This window comes from Saccopteryx leptura, chromosome 6 (assembly GCF_036850995.1).
Source record: "Saccopteryx leptura isolate mSacLep1 chromosome 6, mSacLep1_pri_phased_curated, whole genome shotgun sequence".
Taxonomy (NCBI): Eukaryota; Metazoa; Chordata; class Mammalia; order Chiroptera; family Emballonuridae; genus Saccopteryx; species Saccopteryx leptura.
The window spans coordinates 68,091,921-68,117,302 of NC_089508.1; the positions used below are offsets into that span (position 1 = coordinate 68,091,921).

The 25,382-nt window shown below is 44.1% G+C and overlaps 1 protein-coding gene across 5 annotated transcripts in view; it reads right to left on the reverse strand.

Moving 5' to 3' along the window:
• The window catches only part of TMOD2 (tropomodulin 2), a 64,580-nt gene extending 45,441 nt beyond the window's left edge, over positions 1-19,139 (reverse strand). For 2 of the 5 annotated variants that reach the window (XR_010746132.1, XM_066341772.1), the window contains exons 1-3: positions 19,032-19,139; positions 3,305-3,502; positions 1,399-1,555 (exon numbers count right to left, since the gene is read on the reverse strand). Coding sequence is in view for 4 of the 5 variants with exons in the window: in XM_066341772.1 (XP_066197869.1) it covers positions 1,399-1,555; positions 3,305-3,430 (283 nt within the window). In the remaining variant the exon portion in view is untranslated. Of the gene's footprint in view, positions 1-1,398; positions 1,556-3,304; positions 3,503-3,690; positions 3,770-19,016 lie in introns of those variants that run through there. The other 3 variants (XM_066341773.1, XM_066341776.1, XM_066341774.1) reach the window with 3 other exon arrangements.
• Between the last annotated feature and the right edge of the window lie 6,243 nt (positions 19,140-25,382).

The following is a 25,382-nucleotide window of genomic DNA, read 5'->3' on the forward strand; positions in this document are numbered from 1 at the left end:
CAAAGGAGCTCAGGGTCAAGAGCTGAGGAGGAGGGTTCTCCTGTCTTATTTCTGAGCTGGCTCCTGGTACGGAGAGAGCTCAGAGCTTCTCCTCAGAGCCTTTCCAGGTCTATCACAGTGTTTCTCTAAGTAAACCACAAGCTCCTTGAGGGCAAGGCAGGGTCATTCCCACTGGGGTCCTAGCACCCAGCATGTGGCTCTGCACAGAGAATGAATAAATGAATGACTGCACTGACCTCTAATGGTAGCACCTAAAGGAGCAGAGCCACAGTCTGGCCGAGGCTTAGACTCCTGTAAGGGGGTAAAGCACCTGGCTAAGAGAAACCCCTCATGCCTATGGGACCCTTTTTCAAGTACAACTCTACTTCACACTTCCAAAACTTTTTCTTCGGAAGTGAAAGTTTGTTTTTGGTGTTTTTTTTCAGGTGAGAGGAGGGGAGATAGTGAGGCAGACTCCCACATGTGCCCCCAACCAGGATCCATCTTGGGCCAATGCTCAAATCAACTGAGCTATTTTTAGTGCCTGAGGCTGATACGCTCGGACCAACTGAGCTATCTTTAGCACCCAGGGCCACACTCTGGCTATGGGAGGGCAAGAGGGAGAGAAGGGGGAGAGGGCGGGTGAAAGAAGCAGATGGTTGTTTTTCTTGTGTGCCCTGACTGGGAATCAAACCTGGGACCTCTATACACTGAGCCACCAGACAAGGCCTTGTGTGTTTTTATTTATTTACTTATTTAGTTTGTTTGTTTCTTATAGAACTAATTTGAGTACCATCACACTCTAAGCATTCATTTAATTTGCCTCTATGATGATTTTTTATTTAGTTAATAAGCTTTATTTTTTGGGAGCACTTTTTAGGTTCACAGAAGAAAGTACCAAGAATCCTCACACACCCCCTGGCCCCACACTGACAACCTTCCCTTCTACTGATATCCCCCAGCAGAGTGGCACATGTGTTACACTCAATGAACCTACACTGACATCATCACACCCAAAGTTTATAGCTTACACTAGAGCTCACTTTTTTTTTTTTAGATTTTATTTATTCAGTTTTTAGAGAGAGGAGAGAGAGAGAGAGAGAGAAGAGGGGGAGCAGAAAGCATCAACTCCTATATGTGCCCTGACCAGGCAAGCCCAGGGTTTCGAACCAGCGACCTCAGTGTTCCAAGCTGACACTTTATCTACTGCGTCCCTGCAGGTCAGGCTAGAGCTCACTCTTAGTGGTGTCCATTCTATGGGTCTGGACCTACGTCTACACTGACATGTGTCCATCAGCCATTATTCTTTTTAACACTGAATCCTGTTCATGGGGTTATTTCCCATTTCCAGGTCAGTTCGCTTGCTCGACCTTCCATGACAATACATTTGTCTCAAGACATGCTGCCTGTGGGCCTTACCTTTCTTTTCTCCAGTGAAGGGCACAAAGTCTTCCCTGTCTTTCTGCTCCAAAGCCTCCTTCTCCAGGTACATGAGGAGGTGCTCACGGTCAAACGGGCCGGTGGCTGCTTTCTGTGTCTGGTCTTTCTGTCGGAACCCAGCTGGCAGCAAGGCACTCTGAGAAGACAGAAGGGTGAGCAGGAAGGAAGGGTCAGCCCAAATGATACTTTGTTCCCCTTCCGGCCCACCCCCTGCTGTATATGGGAGAAGCATGGAGAAGGACACCCGTGCAGAACTGTGGGGGTGTGGGTGGGAGCTGAGGGTGGGCTCTCTGGCATATCTGAGACCCTGCTTGCTCTAAGATCCTGTGCTGAGAGGAGGGCTCCCAACGAGCGTGGGCAGAATACAGATGGCCGGAGCAGCCTCTGGGTCTTCTGCAGATGCCTTCTACAATGTGATGGCAAAAAGCCAGCCTCCCTTCACGGCCTCAGGGTTCCCACTTGGGTTTGGCCAGATCTGCACCCAAGGTACTCCCAGGCAGGCATGTGGAGATCCTACAAAGGAGCCGATGTGGCTACACTCTCTCATTTCTACCCCCTCTCCTGGGGAAACAGCCAAGCAGGTCAGTGAATATTATGGTAGATGTTGATACCAGCTTTACTAAGCTTAGAGATTCCTTTCTTAAGTTTTAAAAAATACAAACAGAATACTTATATTTTTAAAAGTAAATACAAGATCCAAAGTATCTGGCATATCATAATATCATATAAATACTTTTTAGTGATATTTCTACTTACAGTAAAATCATTATTTTGGATACCACTGATTCTAAGTTAAAGATAACATCAGCAGGGCTGAAGAAAGTGCTTGCAAAACAAACACTATAAGAAGCTACTTAGCTTTCCAAGAGCTCATAAAAATATTAGAAGCTCCATCTAAATGTACTTATTATGGTTATAGTTATCCTAATCTACCTATTGTTGTGGGATCACCAAAGATTTCAACTTATTTATTCATTAAAAAAAACAACTAAACATAAAAAGATCTGCCTTTGGAGTTAAAAACCTGGTTTTGCCTGGCTGGTAGTGGCACAGTAGATAGAGCCTCAACCTGGGACACTGAGGACCCAGGTTCAAATCCCCAAGGTCGCCGGATTGAGCGAAGGCTCACCAGCTTGAGAGCAGGGTTGCTAGCTTGAGCACAGCATTATCAAAATGACCCCATGGTCGCTGGCTTGAAGCCCAAGGTTGCTGGCTTAAAACCCAAGGTTGCTGGCTTGAGCAAGGGGTTACTGGCGGCATGAGCCCCTCCACTCCCGGTCAAGGCACATAAGAGAAGCAATCGAAGAACAACTAAAGTGTCACAACTACAAGCTGATGCTTCTCATCTCTCTCCCTTCCTGTTTGTTTGTCTGTCTATCTCTGTCTCTCACTAAAAAAAACAACCAATAAACAAAAACAAAAACATCTGGTTTAAACGCCATCTCTGACATTTACTCGTATGAGATCTTAGGTAAATTACTTCTCCTGGTCAGCCCCCTCCCCTCATTTATAGAATGGGGATAATACTATTTACCTAAGGAGCTTTTGTGCCCGGCAGACTATGTGACTCTAGAGAAACTCGGTAAGATTTGCTCTCTTTCTCTCTTTCCTTTCTTTTCCCCCAAGTCAGATTAGTCCCTAGTCAAACCATGGAAACTAGTTTTCCCCATTTATATCAAACTGGTTTTTGAGAAATACCATGTTATAGGTGTGGTTACTGAGGTTCTCCATAAATTTGTAACAGTAAGTGGCTCCGAGTCAATCAGGGAAGAACACAGAATCTGGATTTGGAGCTGAGGGATTTGTGTACTGTTGCTTAAGAGCCACGCCACGCCACCATCCCAGAGTATCATTAACCACGCCACTTCCCTTCCAGGTCACTAACCTCGGGATCTAGGTCATCAAGAACATTTTCCAAGTGTTTCAGTTCCTCTTCTGAGAGTTTGCCAAGAAGCTCATCTTCATCAATGTTCTTGTATTTCTCCAACTCTTTTTGAAAAGGGAGCGCCATGGTTTCTCATATGCCTTTCTCATGGGCATGAACACTCACAATGGGCCAGCTTCCTGAGTCTTCAGAATACTACTAATGAGAAAGAAACACTGTTATTTCCTTTCTGTCAACAGGGCTTATTAACAGGAGACAGGGCTATGCTATCTGGCAGTGGAGTCTTTCTACTGGACGAATAATTCAACAAAAAAAGTAGTATTATCTCCATTTGCAGAGCCACCTGACCACTTACATAGTGTTTCCATCTATATTATTTTACTTACTTAGATCTTTACAACAACCTAGACAGAAAGCCTGGGCTTACATTAATAATCCGTTTTACAGATAAAGATGCTGAGATGAAAAGTGCCTAAGTGCCTTGCTGGAGGCTCCAGAACTGAGACGTGCAAGCCCTCTGATTCCCAGAGCAGTGAGTTCCTGCCCACCGTACTACTCTGCCTCCTCTAGCTTTTCACAGAAAACAGCACAGCACAATGCACTGATTGTAAGGCAGTTGTGAGAAGCACATTTGAGTCTTTTCAGAGAAAGAGTGATGTGAAGAATACAAAATTGGGTTCATTCAGGAAAGAGAGTTTGGAACGTCCATGTGAGAAAGCATTGTCCAGTGACTCCCCGCCTTTAGCTAGTAACCCATGCTAGCTGCATGATCACCCTCTCTACTTTTCTCCTCTTTTTTTCTTCTTTCTTCCTCTCCCATTCTCTTTTTAGTCCCATTTTCTTTTTGTTTCCTGGGTCATCCTGCTTAGTTCTTTTTTTTATTATTTTTTATTTTTTTATTTATTTTAGCCAGAGAAGAAGGGAGAGAGACAGGAATATTGATCCATTCCTGTATGTGCCCCGATCAAGGATCGAACCGGCAACCTTGGGCCAGTGCTCCAACCAACCGAGTTATCTGGCCAGGGCCATCTTGCTTAATTCTTTTATTTTTTATTTTTAGTGAGAGGAGGGGAGGCAGAAACAGACTCCCTCATGCACCCTAACCAGGATCCACCTGGCAAGCTCACTAGAAGGTGATGCTCTGCTCATCTGGGGCCCTTGCTCCGTTGCAACCAGAGCCATTTTTTAGTGCCTGACGTGGAGGCCATGGAGCCATCCTCTGCACCTGGGGCCAACTCGCTCTAATCGAGCCATCACTATAGGAGGGGAGGAGAAGAGAGAGAGAGAGAGAAAAGTGAGAAGGGGAGGGGTGGAGAAGCAGATGGGCGCCTCTCCTGTGAGCCCTGACTGGGAATTGAACCCAGGACTTCACACGCTGGGCTGACGCTCTACTACTGAGCCAACCAGCCAGGGCCCATCTTGCTTAATTCTTTATACCCCTAGTCCATTCTCTTTAGAATCCCATCTTTTTATACCACCTCAACCCCAAACTTCCACTCACAATGAAATTTTTACTGAATCCCTTCTTTTTCGCAGAGGATTTTATGGGTATTCCCTAGAAAAATAATTCTGCATTCAGGCAATTAATATTTGCTGTATACCCACTAACTGCCAGGCAGAGTTCTAGAAAACAGGAATACAAAGAGAAGCAAGGTGTGACCTCTTCCCCGAGGAGATCACAGCTCTGTGAGGCACACAGATAGAATAGGACTTGCTACATGTTAGAACAGATATAATGTATAACGTAGGTTTAAAACACACAAGGAAATAATTATTGGATAAGGGGGTCTAGGGTTTGAGGGGATACTGTGAAAAAGAGGCTGAGTTTGAGACTTGATGGGAGAGGTCATAAGGTAGACAAGAGTGGGGAAGGGTCATTCTCGGGAAAAAGAAATAGCATAAACAGAGGAACAAAGATAAGAAAGCACATGATAAGTTGGTGAACGCTTGGTTTCCAGATGGGTTTGCAGAGAGGGGCGGGGAAGGAACTAAAGACAAGGAAGACATCTGTAAAGGGCCTTTCCTATAGGCCTTGCCAATGAATGTGGGTTTTATTCTGTTGGGAGAAAAGAAAGCACTACAAATTTTTCAAGTAGAGAAATGATCTGGGAAAGCCCTCTTTTTAATATGGTAATTCAAACAGTAAGAATGAAAAACGGGCCTGTCCTTATTAATTCAACCACTCAGCATAGTCAAGTTTGTGGTTTTCTATATTTGTGTCATTTCCATACATAATGTAACTCACTTTCCCCTTCATCAGTCCACCTTTTAGCTTCAATTGCTATATTCCAGTAAAAACAAAACAAGACCCATCCCACTAAAGTCAGAGAAATCAACTAGACCATATTTGTTCTGGTCCCAGCTGCCCCAATTTCCTGTGTGACTCTGGACAAGGATCTCAATCTCCAGGCTCTTAGCCATAAAACGAATGGCTAAACTGCCCTACCTAATAGATTCTAAGATGCACATTCTCCCACATTTAACATTCTGAAATTGCGATCTGTCTTACAATTGATGGCCCAACAATAACCACTGATGCAGCAGCAGCAGTCAAGATGTTCTTGTCACTGCCTACACATGCAGGAATATCAAAAGCATCAGCTTCAAAGCTAGCAGAATAAATGTCATGGATTTGGAAAAACTTCCAGGGATTCTTTTAAAACCTAGCAGGGAGGGAGTGGGAGAGATGGCGACTCAGGTGTATTTAGCAACACTCCCAAAGGAAGGTCTAGATTAGGTCAGTTCCATAAATTACAGAATGGCTTAAGAACCAACATCAATGACTTTTATATAACTACCATTCTTGATGGCAAAGAGGAGGTAATATGTGGAAAAAAACCAGACATGATGACTGTGAATCAAAAAATGGTTCAAAAAGTTGGAATCTGAAAATAAATAAGTTTTAAAGATATCAACCAATTCATTTCACTTGCATTTTCCCTTTTAATGTATGCACATGGATATGTTATTTTTAAAATCTATGTGTATTCATAGCAGCTTTATTTCTAATTGCCAAAAACTGTAAACAACCTGAATCATCATTAGGTGGATAGATAAACAAATTGTGGTATATCCACCTAATGAAATCTACTCAGAAATAAAAACAAATGAGCTATTGATACAAACGATGGCATAGGTTAACCCAAAATAATTATACTGGCCCTGGCCAGTTGACACAGCGGTAGAGCATCAGCCTGGTATGTGGATGTCCTGGGTTTGATTTCCAGTCAGGGCACACAAGAGAAGCGACCATCTGTTTCTCCACTCCCCCCCCCCCCACTTCTCTTTCTCTCTTCTCCTCCCGCAGCCATGGCTCGACTGGTTCGAGCGCATCGGCCCTCAGTTGTGAGCATGGCCCAGACGGGCAAAGCATTGCCCCAGACATGGGTTGCTGGGTGGATCCTGATCAGGGCACATGCAGAAATCTGTCTATCTCCCCTCATCTCACTTAGAAAAGAAGAAAAAAAATGAAAATTATTATACTGAATGAAAGAAGCCACAACAAAAAGAATATATAGGGAGTCCTCAGGTTATGACACAGTTCCGTTCCTACTACAGTGATGTAACCCAAATTTTGGTCTAAGTTGAAACATGCCCTAGCCTAAGTCACTTAACTATCCTAACACAGTTGTAAAATCATAATCTAGAACATAAAAACACAGCAAAGTCATAGAAAAAGGAAAAGGATATAAATATACTGCACTGTATACTGTATTGTAGTAACAGCCAAAAATGGCATAGGTAAGTGTGCTGGGGGACGCCAACTCCTTTACTCATATGTCGTGCTACTGCATATTCTTCCACCATGTGCAACCAAACTAGTTCGTCCACGTAGTCTATAAGTATGATGCTAGTTGTATAACCTGAAACACATCACAACTTTTTAAAGTTTTTATGGGAGTGAGGGTCATAAACTTGAAATGTTGCATGTTGAGACTGTCAAACCCAAAGACCCCCTGTAGATGGTATAACTCCATTTATCTAAAATTCTAGAAAATGTAAACTGATCTATATGACAGAAAGTAAGTCAATAGTTGCTTAGAGATTGAAGAGAGATAGGGAGAGACAGAGGGAGGGACTCCAAAGGGGCATGAGGAAACTGGAGGGTTATGCATATATTCACTACCTTGATTGTGGTGACAGTTTCACAAATGCGTGTGTATGTCAAAACTTATCAGATTGCACACCTTAAATATGTGTAATTTATTGTTTGTCCATTAAAGATTTCAGAAATCTGCATGCCTAAAATAGCTCTTTCAATAAAGTAAAAATTATATATATATTTACATCGTGTGTTTTACAATCGATGGTATCTTAGAGTTGACAAGATTCTATTTGTACTTCTATGCTAGGATTCTATCACTATATCCTGACTCCTCATCTTCCCTTGAAACAGATTTGCTCTCCTGATTTTCTAGATCATAGCATTATTCTACCATTCAGTCCCTTCCAAAGCTTAGACTCCTCCTCTTGGTTCCATGTCCACTTGGTTAGTACTTCTTGGAGAATCTTACAGCACAGTACTTTTCAGATCATCCCTTCCTGTCACTCTTGTTTTAGACTTTTGTTCCTCTGGGCAAGGACTACTCTAATTGCATCCTGAAAGGTTTCTGTTCTTCCCTATAACCCACCCAGAACACCATGATCAGATCACCTTTTCTTTTTCTTTCTTTTCTTTTCTTTTTTTTTTTTTTAGCAAGAGAGAGAGGAATGAACTGACAGGAAGGAATATAAAAAGCATCAATTATTCATTGTGGCACCTTACTTGTTCATTGATTACTTTCTCATATGTGCCTTGACTGAGGGGCTCCAGCAAGGAGAGTGACCCCTTGCTCAAGCCAGTGACTCTGGAGTCAAGCCAGCAAACTTGGACTCAAGCCAGCAACCCTGGACTTCAAACCAGCGGCCTTTGGGCTCAAGCCAGTGACCATGATCCCATGCTCAAGCCGGCAACCCCACACTCAAGCTGGTGAGCCCTCTCTCCAGCTGGCGACCTCAAGGTCTCGAACCTAAGTCCTCAGCATCCCAGGCTGATGCTCCATCCATTGCGCCACCACCTGGTCAAGCCAGATCATCTTTCTTAACACTGCTAACAAGCCACTACCCAGGTGAAAGACTTCCAATGGCACCCTTTTGTTTATAGAATAAAATTCAGACAGACCAGTGTCCAAAGCTCCCATAATTTGGACAAAGATCTTCACTTACTGTTTTCATTACTTTCCGAGGGGACCTTCTAATCTAGTTAAAATGGTTTATCTTCCTGGGGCACAGAGGAAGTTGACGGAAGACTATATGACTTTGGGTGAGGGGTATGCAACATAATCAAATGTCAAAATAACCTGGAGATGTTTTCTCTGAACCTATGTACCCTGATTGATTAACGTCACCCCATTAAAATTAAGTTTTAAAAATGGTTTATTTACCCTTTGTGGTAGGCAGAATAATGTCATCCCAAAGAAATCCACATGCTAATCCCCAGAACCTGGAAATGCTACTTTACATGGAAAGTAACCAGTGTGATTACTAAATAAAAAATGTTAAAACAGGGACATTATCCTGGATTATCTGGGTGGACCCAGTCACAAGGGCTCTTACAAGAGGAAAGAGAAAAGTGGAAGTCAGAGAACAAGATGTGCCCACAGAAGCAGAGGTTAAGAGCGATGCAAGTGCTCTGAAGATGAAGGGGCAGAAAGCCAAGAAACGTGCTGGCTGGGCCAGAGAGTGGCTGCTCCTCGCGGGCCTCCAGAGAGGGGTGCATTGGGCCCAGCCCGGGTGGTTCAGTGGGTAAGTGTTGACCACTGGACCCCTGCACCAGAGGTCACGGGTTCAACCCCCAGTCAGGGCACATGCAAGAAGCAATCAATGAAAACAATTCTCTCTCTTTCTTTCTCAAATCAATGAGGAAATTAAAAAAAAATTTTTTTAAATAAAGGAATGCATTGATTTTAGCTCAATGAAACCTGATTTGTACTTCTAACCCCCCTAAACTGTAAGTTAATAATTTTTTGTTGTATTAAGCCATCGAATTTTTATCAGCAGCAATAGAAAACAATATGTATATTCTCTTATCCATACACTTTCACTTTCCAACATAATTGTTCCAGATATCTTGTTTGCCCCTCCACACCCACCCCCATCCTGCTCTGTGCCCCAGGAAGAGGATGTAGTTACTCTGCATCAATGGCTTTACTCTTGCTCTCTGGCTTCTGTTTGGCCAATAGGAGGAACTAGCAGGAAACTGGAGGGCCGGGGGAGAGGAGGGGGAGGCTGGGCAGAGGCCACCAGTTCTCTGGGCAGCCTTCTCTGCACAGCTGCCCGCCCCATGCTGGCTTCAGTCCTGGGGTGGTGAGGGTCTCTGTGGCTAGGGCCAGATTTCTGCCGTATTGGATTCCTTAAACCCTCCCTACATCTTTGTAAATAGCCCTTTATTAAAATTCCTTCCAATTATTCAGTCTGAGCGTGTCCTGTTTTCTTATTGGGACCCTGGCTGATACAGTTATATTACTTGGAATGCCCTCCTTTGTTTACACGGCTTGTCCGTGGGCTCTGCTTTTAAGACCTGACTCCGATTCCAGCTGTGTGGGACCAGACTGTCAGAGCTGACTGAGGCCTTAAACATCAGCCAGTCCGGCAACGTAGACAGTTTTTCTCCTACTTCTCTAATCACTCCATCTTGGTCTCTTGACAATCCCTCTCCCTTCACCTTAATTACTGGCAGGTGGCACAGTCCTGTCTTACAACTTCTTTTCCCACACTACACATTTTCCCTGGGGGGAACTCATTGCCTCCAAAGTTTTAATTATTATCTATACTCCAAAGATCCCCAGATCCATATCTCTGTCCTAAACTTTGTTCCTGAGGGCTAGATTTATATATTTCCAATTGCCAAACTTCCATCTCTACTGGCTGCCTCAGGCTCCTCAGATGTCAGAAGTACTCTCATCATCTTCCTTTCCAATAGCTTCTCTACCGCTAGGATTGCCAATTTCAGGAAGTTGGCCCAGAAACCAGGGAGCCATTCTTGACACCTTCTCTTCCCATCTCTTCTCGACCCATCAACCACCAAGTCCTGCCTTTACCTAAATCTATTATGAACCCGCCTACTTCCCTCTACTGAACTCCCTCATCCCTCTTCCCCCCTTTTCAATCCATTCCCCATACAAATGACCAAAGTGATCTTTTTAAACAACTCTGCTCTGGTTGCTTAAAATTCTCCAGAGGCTTCCTGTTGCCTAGAGGATACGGGTTTAAATCCACAGTCTGGCCTCTGTCATCCTCATCAGCCTCACCCTGCACTGCATCCCCCCCATCCTCTCCTGGCTGCAGCCTCCTGGACCACGTCCAATTCCTGGATCATGCCTTCTGTTGTTCCCTCTGCTCAGAGCAGTTACCCCTCCCTCCTCTTCCTGCTCACTGCTGTTCCTCCTCATCTTCCAGTTTCAATGTAAGCTTCAGCTCCTCAGAGAGGCCTGGCTCTCTAGACCCCCAAGCAAGGTCTGAGTCACTCTGTATCCCTGTAACACATCCCCCCAACAGAGCTTTCCTTGACTTTATTGCAATTGCTTATTTTATCTTCGTCTTCTTTGCTAATCTCAGCAAGAGTGGGTGGGGACTGTATCAATTTTAGTTACTGTTATGATCCTGGCTTTCAGCAGGGCTCTTAAACCAGAGCAGGCATCTAACAAATATTGTGCAACAAATGTCAGATGAAGGAAATGAGCTCAGAGGCAGTGTGACCCACTGGTCCAGGGCTCATTGTACTATATTGACTGCCTCTGCCTCTGCTCTCTGTCACAGAATTTTCTAACAGCACTTGTGCCCACAGAAGTTGCTCTGCTTCAATTCAAATTGCCTATGATGGTAACAACTTGCTGTTCATTGCTTGCTCTTCCATTATATTTTCATGTATGTTACGTATATGGTTCTCTCCCCAGTTATACCACAAACTCTCAGAAGACAAGGACAATGTAGAAATTCTTTATACTCCTCCTCTAGCTCAGGTTTGTATGTTCATTCACCAAATACCTATTGAAAGCTCACATTTTCTAGACACTGCTGGGACAACAGGAGTAAACAAAACAGATGACATCCTGTGCCCTAACTGAGCTTATGGTTTAGCAGTGAGAGACACATCAATTAAGCAGTTAAAATAACATGTTAATAGTATGATACTATGCAACAACAGTACCTGGTAAAAAAAAATTGCACGTGCCAATGTACTAGGGGCTCTCAAAGACGGAGGTAAAGAAATAGAAGGTGGGCCTGACCTGTGGTGCCGCAGTGGATAAAGCATCGACCTGGAATGCTGAGGTCGCTGGTTCAATACCCTGCACTGGCCTGGTCAAGGCACATATGGGAGTTGAAGCTTCCTGCTCCTCCCTCCTTTCTTTCTTTCTTTCTTTCTTTCTTTTCTTTCTTTCTTTCTTTCTTTCTTTCTTTCTTTCTTTCTTTCTTTCTTTCTTTCTTTCTTTCTTTCTTTCTTTCTTTCTTTCTTCCTTCCTTTCTTTCTTTCTTTCTTTCTTTCTTTCTCTTTCCTTTCTTTCTTTCTTTCTTTCTTTCTTCTTTCTTTCTTTCTTTCTTTCTTTCTTTCTTTCCTTTCTTTCTTTCCTTTCTTTCTTTCCTTCCTTCCTTCCTTCCTTCCTTCCTTCCTTCCTTCCTTCCTTCCTTCCTTCCTTCTTTCTCTCTCTCTCTCTCTCTCTCTCTCTCTCTCTCTCTCTCCTCTCAAAAATGAATAATAAAAAAAAGAAAGAAATAGAAGGTGCATCCTCCTGGAGCACAACCTTGAGTTGAAGATTTGGGGAAAAACTAGTAATTATTATTTTTTAATAACAAATACAGATATACTATGGAGAAGAATGCAGTATTCACACAGCTTTTAAAAATCAAGTGGCAGGCTTCCGGCTCATGGCTGGCCTGCTTTAGCCCCACCCAGGCCCCAGAAGGGTTCACATTTGTCCTTTCCTCCTGTTAGTGATGCCACAGTGGAAAGTTTGCAAAGCACTGCCACAGCCTCACCTCCGGAAGAGCGTCTGTCCCATGGGGAGCATTCAACAAGCCCCGGAAGGAGGCAAGGCCCAGTCAGGCGTCGGGAGCCCGGGTGGGCACGCACACTGACCTAGCCAGGTGGAACACAGAAAATAGGGGTAGGGGCTTGAGCTGAAGGGAGAAATATTCACAAAAGAGTAAATAAAAGCTATGCAGAAAAACCCAGTGAAAAGTTTTTTAAACGGGCAAAACAGTGCTACAAATTGCTTTGGAGCACAGACTATCTTGGAAAGATACAAAGGACTCTTCATGGAAAGGACAGACTACCCTGGGAGAGGGGAGGAGAGAATGGGGAAGAGTGCGGGTGAGTTGGGAAGAGGGGAGAGGAGGGAAGAAGAGGGGAGGGAGGGGAGTGGAGGAGAGGATAGGAGAGGAGAGGAGAGGAGAAGAAAAGAGAGGAGAGGAGGGGAAAAGAGGGGAGAGGAGGGGAAAAGAGGGGAGAGGGGAAAAGAGGGGAGAGGAGGGGAAAAGAGGGGAGAGGAGGGGAAAAGAAGGGAGAGGAGGGGAAAAGAGGGGAGAGGAGGGGGAAAGAGGGGAGAGGAGGGGGAAAGAGGGGAGAGGAGGGGAAAAGAGGGGAAAGGAGAGGAGAAGAAGAGAGAAGAGGGGAGAGAAGGGGAGAGGAAGGGAGAGTAGGGGATAGTGGGGGAGAGGAGGGGATAGTAGAAGAGAAGAGAGAAGAGGGGAGAGAAGGGGAGAGAAGGGGAGAGAAGGGGAGAGGAAGGGAGAGTAGGGGAGATTGGGGGAGAGGAGGGGAGAGTGGGGGAAAGGAGAGAAGAGGAGAGAAGGGGAGAGAAGGGGAGAGGAAGGGAGAGTAGGGGAGAGTGGGGGAGAGGAGGGGAGAGAAGGGGAGAGAAGGGGAGAGAAGGAGAGAGAAGGGGAGAGGAAGGGAGAGGAGGGGAGAGTGGGGGAGAGGAGGGGAGAGAAGAGGGGAGAGAAGTGGAGAGAAGTGGAGAGAAGGAGAGAGAAGGGGAGAGAGAAGGGGAGAGGAAGGGAGAGGAGGGGAGAGTGGGGGAGAGGAGGGGAGAGAAGAGGGGAGAGAAGGGGAGAGGAAGGGAGAGGAGGGGAGAGTGGGGGAGAGGAGGGCCTTTGACTGAAGAAGGGGAATCTGGGCTTCAACTGTACTGGTGACAATTCAATCTCGAGTGAGGGTAGTCAGCAAATGAGAAGTTTTTTTTTTTTTTTAATTGTTTGATTTTAGTGAGAGAGGAAGGTAGGGAGAGAGAGACAGGAACAAACATCTGTTCTTGTATGTGCCTTGACTGGGCATTGAACTAGCAACCTCTGTGCTTCAGGATGATGCTCTAACCAACTGAGCTACCTAGCCAGAGCAAGAAGTTGTTATTCTTTATCACATATCTTCATTTCTACAATAGCCAATTTGTACAGAAGTCAAATCTACATTTTCTAAAACAAACAAATAGAATTAAGTCAGCATATTAACACATCCCTCATTAAAACTTGATCTTATATCTTTAATTCCTTTCTAGCTGTGGGTAAAGACAAAAACATGCACAAGACATACAGCCTGTGTTCTGGAATCTACCTATTTGAAGATGGCATAGTCAAGTCTATTTCCTTTTTTTAGACAACCAAATGGCCCCTGCCATAGTCTAGAAAGCCCTTGCAGGAGATGAAGGACAGAAAATAGGTTGAAATAAGGAGGAATTTCATACCAAAAAAAAAATGTGACAAAGAAATTGGAGAGAACAAACTGAAAGGGGAATGAGGGATAGATCTTATCACATGAAGAGTCTGTATCTGAGACTGCTGGTTTTTAACTTGCCAATCTTACAATGCAAAAATTGGCATAGCTCAAACTGTGCTTGAAAATAGTCTCTTTTTTTTGTGGATTTGTTGTTACATTTATTTATGAATTCATTGATTTTTTTTTTTTTAACAGGGACAGAGAGAGAGTCAGAGAGAGGGATAGATAGGGACAGACAGACAGGAACGGAGAGAGATGAGAAGCATCAATCATCAGTTTCTCGTTGCGACACCTTAGTTGTTCATTGATTGCTTTCTCATATGTGCTTTGACCGCGGGCCTTCAGCAGACCGAGTGACCCCTTGCTGGAGCCAGTGACCTTGGGTCCAAGCTGGTGAGCTTTTTTTGCTCAAGCCAGATGAGTTCGCACTCAAGCTGGCGACCTCAGGGTCTTAAACCTGGGTCTTCCGGATCCCAGTCCGACGCTCTATCTACTGCACCACCGCCTGGTCAGGCGAAAATAGTCTCTTTCTAAAACAATGTACCCACTAGTGATCATCTTCCTCCAGGTTCAGAACACAGAAAGCTAAAAGTATGAGCCCTGGAGTCAACCTGGGTCTGAGGCTACAGATCGATGATTGATGACAACCTCTCCAAGCCTCTTTTCCTTCCTCTATGGGAAAAAACCAGTACTTAGAAGGCAGAAGTGATGCTAAATGTGATAACGTGCATAACAGGTCAAGTGCCTACCACATACAAACCTCAGTCAAAGCCATTCCTCATTTGTCCTTGATCTGGGGATAATCTTCTATTTGGGGTATTTGTTCTGTTATTTTTTGTCAGGATCTGTTGAATATACAGAGGCAGTGTCTTATAAGTGCCCTGAGTCAGTGTTGCCAGGTGTAGTAGCAAGCCACCATGTGTAGGCTTTCAAAAGTGTGAGATAGGTTTCCACCAGAGCAGAATAGTAGCCAAGAAACTTCCTGGCTGGGGCAGAAGCTCTTTAGCATGGAAGCCTAACTGTCTGCCCAGACTGCCGCTGTTTCCTAATTCTCTTGTCAGATTCTACTTCCTGCTGCTGCCTTATCCCTTTGCTTGGCCTATTCTCTGTTTTCTGAGGAGTCTCTGTTTCTGTCTCCTTGCCTTCCACTTGGGTATCTGTATCTTTTCAGTTTTTAACTGCTTATAGGTGCTAGCCATGTCCTTTCATCTTGCCTTTAGGAAGTCATGAGCTTTTCACTTCCTGGCCGGCACTATGGGCTCCCTACTTTTTGTCTGTTGACTCACGTACCCTCCTGGGTTCTGCCTGCTTATGTAGTTTTTGACCCATCTAGCTTGTCCCTTTTTCTGGTACCTGTATCCCAGGTTTTGACCAATGCTTGGTTATGACTTACGGGTATTGTGTGCACCTTGACTCACAACTGATTAGTAAGATGATAAGCAAGATATTTAGCAACTGGTATGGAATGGGCACTGCCCAAACAGAATGGCTGTCAGCTATACACAACAGAGATGGTCGTTGTTGTGTGTAGTGGCTGAACAGCAGTCCAGCTTGCTAGTCTCTAGATTCCTCCAACCACTGTGATGAGAGGACTCCTGTTTCTTTCTTAGGTCTGGGGCCTCAGATTGCTTCTTACTTCTTGTGTTCAGGCTTAGTATGGCTAGCCTTGTGCCCCACTTCATGAACTCCTGTTAGCTATGGTCCTAAAGCTGATCTTCTCATTCCCACAGTATTCAGCTGTCACTAGGGGAATCCAGAATACGGGTGACACACATGAAAGACAGGGAGTAGTCTTGATGCCAAAACTTGAAAGCAGTAATATATATATTTAACGTATAGAAAAAATATCCTTGTAGCAAAACGTTGTGTATAATATTAAGTGAAATCTCTTAAGACTTATTTCTGCTTTCTTGGTCTGGAAATAGGAAGTCTCTTTTGCACCTGCTTTCTATGAGCCTTTTCAAACTACTTATAGTCTATAAGGAAACATTTGGTTGTATGTGATTTACCCTACAACTTCTGTTCTATCAAAAAGCTGGACCTGTTCTTTCTCCAACTCTTCCCTACCTCAAAATAAAAAGAGCCACAACCTGCCCTGGCCTGTTGGCTCAGTGGTAGAGTGTTGGCCCGGCATGTGGAAGTCCCAGGTTCGATTCCCGGTCAGGGCACACAGAAGCAGCGCCCATCTGCTTCTCCACCCTTCCCTTCTCCTTTCTCTCGCTCTCTTCCCCTCCTGCAGCCAAGGCTCCACTGGAGCAAAGTTGGCCCAGGCTCTGAGGATGGCTCCATGGCTTCCGCCTCAGGCGCTAGAATGGCTCCGATTGCAGCAGGGCAATGCCCCAGAGGGGCCGAGCATCGCCCCCTGGTAGGCATGCCGGGTAGATCCCAGTTGGGTGCATCCCAGTTGGGCGCATGCAGGAGTCTGTCTGTCTGCGTCCCCCTGCTTCTCACTTTGGAAAAATACCAAAAAAAAAAAAAAAAAAAAAAAAAGAGCCACAACCTGAAACATCCTACATTTACACAGATCTTGAACATAGAGAGGAAAGAGACAGTGCTTCCAGGATGGTTCTTGGGTAGGGCTAGAATTTCTAAGGTTTGGGAATTATTAATAACTTGAAGTTAGAGTTAGGAGATGGGGTGTCCTAAAAAAAATAACTAATAGTAGCCAAAATGAATCAAAGAAGGGAAATTTCTGTGATCCCACTCATACCTCCAGTAGGATTTAAATGCTGGGAACTCAAAGCCACAGGTTCACTGTGAGTGCCCCACAGACTCATTACAGTTGTCTGTCTCCAACCACACAGTCCTCTACAATGCTTTCTCTTTATTTCCGTATTTATCGATATCCCCTGATTTTTTTTTTTATTTAAAAAGTTTCAATCTATAAAAAGGTAAAAGAGGAACACAATAAGCACCTGTACGCCATAGTCTTTGATTCACCAAATGTCATTACTTTGCTGGATTTCTGAGCTTAGTCCTCCACTCTTTTACTTTTTTTTCCTGAACCAGCTGAAAGTTGCAGATGTCATGACACTTTGCCACTAATGCCCACATCTCAAAAGAATGAGGACAGTGTCCTACATAACCACAGTAGCACTACTGCATTTAAGATTTTAAAAGTAATTCCATGATATTAAGTCCATGGTCAACTTTCCCCAATTGTCTCCAAATCATGTCATCGCTCCCCCCCCCCCCCATCTAGGATCCAAAGTTCACACACCCCAACTGGTTGTTACATCAGTTGAGTATTCTAATCTACAATACCCCCCCCCCCAAGTCTTTTTGGCAGGAACACTCAATAGGTGAAGTTATGACCTTATGGCATCCCGATAGGAGACTGATTCTAGGTACTGGTAAGCCTGCTCACTAAGCTCAAGCGATAACCCCCTCATCTCTACACTGTAAGGACACATTTTTCCTAGGTAATCTGTGGCGAGATACTTCTTGAAATAATGTGAAAAATCCTGTTTTCCAACTATCTTTCACTCAAAGGTTTTGTACCTGTGCATGAGTCCTTGTCTGAATCTGTTATGTTAGGGTTTGCACTGCACTGGTTTTCTGGTTCTCTCATGCCTCCTACTGTGTAGTACTTATTATTGAAATAAACCCATTAGTGCCCACCCTCTTTTTCCTCTGTATATACTCTCTGGGTACTTCTTGCTGGGGCTGCCTCCCTTATTGACCAAATCTGACCACAGCCCAGCCTTGGGGAGCCATTTGCTTCTCCCTTTACCTGCTGATCTTATCCCTCACTTTTGGCAAATTAAAAACAAACACAACACGTTGCCAACAAATTTACAGTAATCTACAAAAATTAAAACAGTGGTAATACATATTTATTGGGTTAAACTAAAGAGAGTATATAGAGAAGGGGGAAAAAATTATATTGCCTAAACCCTGAAAAATCTTTCCTCCTCACTAGGGTAAAGCCACTCGTTTGGTCACAATTAGGCTTTTCATAATGGTGTTAGAGCACTCTTCAGTCCCCTGATATGAGAATCTTAGAAGAACAGAGATTTAGAAATCATTTACCCAAACGTCCTATTATACATGGAGGAAGAGGCTCAGAGAGGTGAAGGGACTTGTCCAGAGTCCCTAGCTTCTTACTGGTAGAGCCAGACAGGAGCCTCTCTTAAAAATACCTGCTCCAATGTTCTTTCCACTCCAAGTGCCTCGTGATTCCGAGGTTTCATGGGCAAGATGAAGCCTGGCATTTCATTGCTAATTTGCATTTTGCCTGCATCGTCTTCCCACCTTTGAAAACTTTAAAAATTCCCATTAGAAATCTTTTGTTAATAATATTACCAAAGCACTTAAAAATCAATCATTTCTGCAGGTCAACAGGGAAAATTTAGGAAGACTCAAGGGAACAGATACTACCATTTCTTTAACCAGTAAAAATAGAAGGGCCCTGCATCAGGGCGTTCTCAAAATGCTGCTTTCCGGGAGGATAAACGCCCTGCGGGTGACAGCTCCGGGGATCTTAGAAAAAGACGCCAGCTGGAGTCTACCCTTCCCCATCCTTCCCCATCCCTCGTTTTATCGATGCAGCGAGAGGCATCAGTTAGGCTCCAGGAGCCTGTCAAACGTTCACCAGAGAGGAAAAGTGGGGAACAAAGCCCAGGGTGAAAAAACCCAGCCCCGCAGCCCGGGGAGGACAGAAGACCGCACCCTCACTGCAGCAGCCGGGCGGGCTGCAGGGGCTGCAGGGGCTGCAGAGGCTGCAGAGGCTGCGGAGCTGCAGCGCAGGGCGTGGGACCCACACCCCGCAGGCGCCTCCCGACCGCGCAGCCCCGCGCAGCCCATCGGACCGGGGAGAAACGAGACCGCCAGGCTCTCCGCGCCCAGCCGGCCGAGCGCCAACGCCGCGGAGTGTCCTCCTGCCGCAGGGAGGGCGCAGCCGCCCCCGCGCTGCGAACCGGGACTGCAGACAGCGCCTGGCCCCGGCCGGCCCCCACCTACCCCCGGCGCGCTCACCCGTCCGTGCACCCATCCCGGAGCCCGCGGTGCGAGCCGTCAGTCCGTCAGCCCCGAGGTGGCGGGGCCACAAGCAGGGGCGGCGCCGTGGCCGGGAGAGCACGGCGATCAACAGGCGGCTCCCGGCTGGCGGGTGCGGCGCCCGGGCGCGTGGCGGCAGCGGAGCAGCCTGGGAAGCGTAGTTCCGGCGGCACGCCGCGGTCGCGCGGAGGCGGGACCCCCTGTCTGGTCCCCGCGGCCACTCCTGTCCATCTCTGCAAGTGTCTTCCCCGAGAATCTCCTTTCCGACCCCGTAACCGCTGCGGGCGAGGAGAGCCTCAGCCTTGGGGCAAAGCTGTGCAGGCTCCTTTGAGAAGCTAAGGGCTACCAATAGGGTGGGTGGCAGGGACTCTTCAAGCCAGTGGGGAGCTGTTGGGTGAGTGAGCATCCATCCTTACCTGGACGTCTTGTCAAGATCCAGTTCAGATATACAGACCAGGCTCAGATACTGACCAGGCCTGCCCTAGGTCTTAGTGGCTTTACAGGTGCCTGGGGCGCAAACGTGGGAAGGAGTACATGCTGGAGTGTGTGCTTGGGGGTAGGGAGGTAAGCAAGCAGATGTAGTTTGGGGGCGACAGTGTTTGAGAGCCCACGTATATGCAGTGGCTTCGTTAGAAGTGAGGCTGAACAATTTAGCCTCTGAGAGCCTTATTATCCTCATCTGTAAAGTAGGCTTAAAGCATGAGTTGTGAGGACCAAACCCGGATTAGGTGCATTAGAGAAAGCGCCTATGTCTGGCACTTAGCACATGCTCCATAAAGATTCCTTCCTTGGAGTTACAAGGACCTTCCCAGGCACACTTTTTACTTGGAAAGCTAAACTAAAAATAGTTGGGCCTTGTTGGGCTGGGTAAATAAATGTTAAAACCCACGGGGTTTGTGACTGTCAGCTGTTTAGCTGGTTCACTTCATCTCTGAACATGCACTGAGATGTCCTCTCTGCCAGGTTCTTGGAAGCTACAAAATAAAGAAAATACTGTCTTGTCTAAAGCATGGAAGTGGATGCAGTGACATAGGAACAAAGACCAAAAGTATAAAATACATGGGATGATGGGATTACTTTCCAGAAGCTGTTTCTGATTAGGTCTGATCTCCTTTTAGAACCCTTGGTGTATACTTATAGTGTAACTCTTGTTTATAGCACTTACCTCGACAGTTTAAGGTAGTTGAGTTTCGTAAGTAGCTACAATGCAGCATTTCACTCTTTATTGGGGTTTGCATCTCAGTGATGTGGTGGAAGAACAATGAACCAAAGGATGGATGCAGCATTGCTGGTGTAATCTCTGAAATAGGCAAAGGGTAAATGGAGGTGAATCAGCATCATAATCTGGCATGACCTGTGCAGTAATCATGGGACCAAAAAAAAAGTGCTGCAGAGGAAATTCCTTGTTTGAAAATAATAACATTGCTTTGCAGTCATGAACATACTTTCCTATTTATGTTCTTACTTAATTTTTGCAACAACCTTTGAGATGCAGTGAAGATTTTTCTCCAGTCAGAGTTCTAAGAGGCATAGAGCAGTGATATAACTTATTTAAGGTCATCCAGCTGGTCAGTAAACCTATCTTTTCTCTTTCCACCATGGATACTCTGGGTTTTCCTGAAAGAAGCACCCTCATAAGAAAGAGCAGCAAAGGTTTGATATAGCAAAGATACTTAATAGTGTAAAATGTCGGTGTGTGATGAAATTAATGGAGCATTATTCTGACAAAGACTTTGAAAGAAAGCAGGGGTAAAATGATTTAAGTTAAAGTCATAGTTGGCAGCCAGAGCAGAGATAAAAGAGCTATCTGACAGTCCCTGAGCCATGTGTAAGCTCCAGGAGGATGTTGATACCAAACTAAAGAAAAAAAGTTGTGAAAAGAAACTTCTAATCAATCTGTTTGTACCAGGAGGGCTAGAGCTAGTAGGTGTTAATGGATGAGTAAGGAAGGTAGAGCACTTAACTTAACCTTTGTATTTTTTTTGAAATTTTTTGAATTTTTCTGAAGTGAGAAGCAGTGAAGCAGAGACAGACTCCCACATGTGCCCGACCGGGATCCACCTAGCAAGCCCACCAGGGGGCGATGCTCTGCCCATCTGGGGCGTTGCTCTGTTATAACTGTAGTCATTCTAGCGCCTGAGGTGGAGGCTATGGAGCCATCCTCAGCACCTGGGCCAACTTTGCTCCAATGGAGCCTTGGCTGTGAGAGGGGAAGAGAGAAATGGAGAGAAAGGAGAGGGGAGAGGGTGGAGAAGCAGATGGACACTTCTCCTGTGTGCCCTGGCTGGGAATTGAACCTGGGACTTCCACACACCAGGCTGACGTTCAACCACTGAGCCAAGCGGCCAGGGCTAACCTTTGTATTTTTAATGTTGGAACTTAATGGAGCCTGACCGGTGATGGTGCAGGGGATAGAGTGTCACGGGTTCAAAACCTGGGCTTGCCTGGTCAAGGCACATAAGGGAGCTGCTTCCTTTTCCCTTCTGAATAAATAAAAAATCTTTAAAAAAAGGTGAAAATTTAAAATTGAAACAGACATCCTAGAGTTGGAAGGGACCTTGCAGATGATCTTGTCTAGTCTTTTCTTCATGCAGATAAGGAAGCTGATACATCAATAGTAAAAGTCACTTGGTAGAAAGTGAAAAATTCTGTGTGGTAGTTATAAAGAAGTGTTTTTGTTTTCACCATGGTAAGTGTAGCATACTTCATTAGAAACATGTAGTAGATACAGTTGCTTGGCTACTCAACATTCATTCCACCCTCTTCTTCTTCACAGGAGCCAGTACAAGTGTTCACCCAGTAGGGAAGGTGACCCTATTACCATCTCAGAGGTATACTCCTAAATCATGGGCAAGGGGACTGGCTAGTGAGAGATTAGAGGTGGGAATGTGACCTCATTCTGGCCTGGGAGACTGAGGAGAGGCCTGCTGAAGGCCTTCAAGGAAAGGTTTTCTTGCTTTTAAGCAGAGAGAGAGATACAGGGAAATATGCCACCATCTCCACTGGATGCTTTTGCATATAGCTGTCTCATCTGATACTGTAATAGCCATCCTAGAACCATCAAGGGATCTAGCCTTAGGACAAAGTCAACACACTGGTGATGGCAGAGTAAAGAGATAGAATGAACCTGGGTCTGTGATGTTGTTGTTGAGTCAGTAAGTCAATCAGCCCTGATCTGCCCTACTTCTGGATTTCTTGTTATGTGAGATAATAAATATCCTTATTGTTGAGTCAACTTGAGATGGAGTTTTCTGTTACTTGAAACTGAAAGCATCCTAAGTGCTACAGATGAAATGTAAAAGTAAGTTCTTTGGGTAGACTGAAAGACTGCTTCCCAGAGTTGATAAAAACAAATAAGAACCACAACCCACAGGCAAAAGATGGGGATATTATTATGTAATAGAGGGAGATATGGGTTTTAACATTAGGCAGACCTGGGTTTGAATCCAGACATTTACTGCTTGCTTGACTGTGACCAAGTCTCTTTAACCTCTCTATGCCCATTTTCTTCATCTCTAGACTGGGTATAATAATATTATACTTACCATATAGAGTCAGTACACAGATTCAGTTAGATAAATTGTGTCAAGTATGCTACAAAGAATATGGTAAGCACTACAGCATTGGTGACCATGTTGATGAACCATGAATTAAGTCATATTTATAGTGTAATTGGCAGCAAGCATCTAAAAGTGAATCACTATATCATGTTAAATGATGTCACAATAATGCAATCAGCATAAAACCAAAATTGAAGAAGGAAAAATAAATATACAAAAAATTCAATATAAGACACAAAATGTAGATAGTAACTTTTATTTTTTGGATTAGGGAGAAATCAATATAAGAGTCACAGGAAGACTAGATATTTGGAAACAGCCTAGGTATCTAGGGGGATACAACTCACAAAGAACTCTAACTATAAAATATCAACAAAGTATTAGTTCAAGCTGATTATTTTCTTAGATTTAGAGAAAACTCCAGTGAAGATCACAAAAAGGAATTACGGAGAAAATTCTGAGAACTGTGTAGGATTTATTTCAGAATGTTTTATAATTGTTTTGGGTATGTTTTATGACCCAGGATTTATTATGACTAGAGAAATTGAAAATAACTAGAGGCAGCTTAGAAATTAGCCTAATAAAGAAATGGGATGGCTTTTGAGTCTCTATACATGTTTGGTGGTAACTTCTTCCTGCACTTTTACAGAGGCCTTGGTCATTTCTTTAAAGGAATTAAGTGACCATTACCTGGACTTTTTCCTACTTGGCTCATTTTCTGCCCCTTAACTTTATTTAGATACATACTGTTCTGTCTTTTGGTAATCTCTGACTTCTCAAAAATCACTTTCCTGTTCTCTTATTTAGGCCTGTCTCCCCCTTCCTTTTAATTTAGCATTTCCTTAATTATACTAATTCTGAGGGGGGAAAAGGGGTTCCATGGTCAAATGAATTTGGGAATTAAGGTGTCAAGCAAAATTTAATAGCTTACTTTACAGTAGGACTTCTAAAGCCTTCAGTATTCTTATATGCATTGTGAATCTCCAAAAGGAAAATAAAGCTTGCAACGTTTTACTGTATAGATGCAGTTGTGTACAAAAACCAACTCTGTCTTTGTGTTCTGGCTCATACTATGATCTTTGTGTTCTGGCTTATGCTGTGATCTTTAACCACCCTTACTGTCCTATGTAAGCATATCTAAAAAGTCTTCTAGTTGATGATTATCTGTGTTCCATACAATGTAGCCATAAATATGTTTGTTAGTAATTGCCAGAATAGCATCAAAACCAACCTAAATATATTATATTAAACTGGTGATAGAATTGATTATAAATTATTCTCTATCATAAGACCACCAGGAGGTATGGCCCCTGGTGCATACTGCATTCTCTGTCCCTTTGTCTTGTCAATCATCAGTACTTGAGTTATATTGTTAAAAAAAAAAAAAAAAAAAAAAAAAAAAAATATATATATATATATATATATATATATATATATATATATATTTATATATATGGCCTGTTTGGTGGCACAGTAGATAGAGTGTTGACCTGGGATGCTGAGGTCTCTGGTTCAAAACCCTGAGGTCACTGGCTTGAGGCACAGGATCATCAATATGATCCTGAAGTCGCTGACTTGAGCCCAAAGGTTGCTGTCCTGAAGCCCTGGGTCGCTGGCTTGAGCAAGGTGTTGCTGGCTCATCTTGAGTGCCCTGTCAAGTCAAGTAAGTCATGTATGAAAAGCAATCAATAGACAACTAAAGTGAAGCTACTATGAGTTGATGCTTCTCACTTTCTCCTCTCTCTTTTTTCTTTCTCTTTCCTTTTTTCCTTCCTTCTTTTCTTTCTTTCTTTCTCTCTCTCTCTCTCTTTCTCCCCACCTCTCTTTTCCTTTCTAAAAAAATGTACTGTAATAGGGGTCTGTTAGAGGAGAATAAATTGTACAGAAATGCTGGGTCTGTCTGCTATAACCCTACATTCTTGTATATAATAAATATATTGTACAAATAAATTCTATTATATTTTATGGAGTTGTCTGCATTGTTCTTCAATCTGAAAATACCTTATAATAATAGCTGCAAAGGCTATTATACCTTTGCCCCACTGTTGGACATTATCCAATTAATTGATCATGAAACACTTTCCAAAGAATACCTAATGACACAGCATATAAATAAGTTCATTAATCTTCAAATAAAAACATCAAAGTTCGCCTGACCAGGCGGTGGCGCAGTGAATAGAGCGTTGGACTGGGATGCTGAGGACCCAGGTTCAAGACCCCAAGGTTGCCAGCTTGAGCACGGGCTCATCTGGTTTGAGCAAAAGCTCACCAGCTTGGACCCAAGGTTGCTGGCTCAAGCAAGGGGTTACTCGGTCTGCTGAAGGCTCGTGGTCAAGGCACATATGAGAAAGCAATCAATGAACAACTAAGGTGTCACAATGAAAAACTGATGATTGATGCTTCTCACCTCTCCGTTCCTGTCTGTCTGTCCCTGTCTATCCCTCTCTCTGACTCTCTCTCTGTCTCTGTAAAACAAACAAATAAACAAACAAAAAAAATCCAAGTTCTTCAGTAAACTTTTCCTTAGTGGAAGACATGTTATATGCTATCTCACTACTAATTTATAATCTCTTAAGGCAATTTCTTCTATTTTCTTGAAGTATTACCTTATCTAATCTATATATTGAAACTCTGGGGTTCTCTTAGGTCCTGGGATGGGCTCCCTGAGTACCACCCGAGAGTTGTATGGAAGATCCTTGCTAATTTAGTTTTCATGATCTTTTTACTACACCTCAAGTCAACTAGTTTTGAAGCTTAATTCAAGACTTTA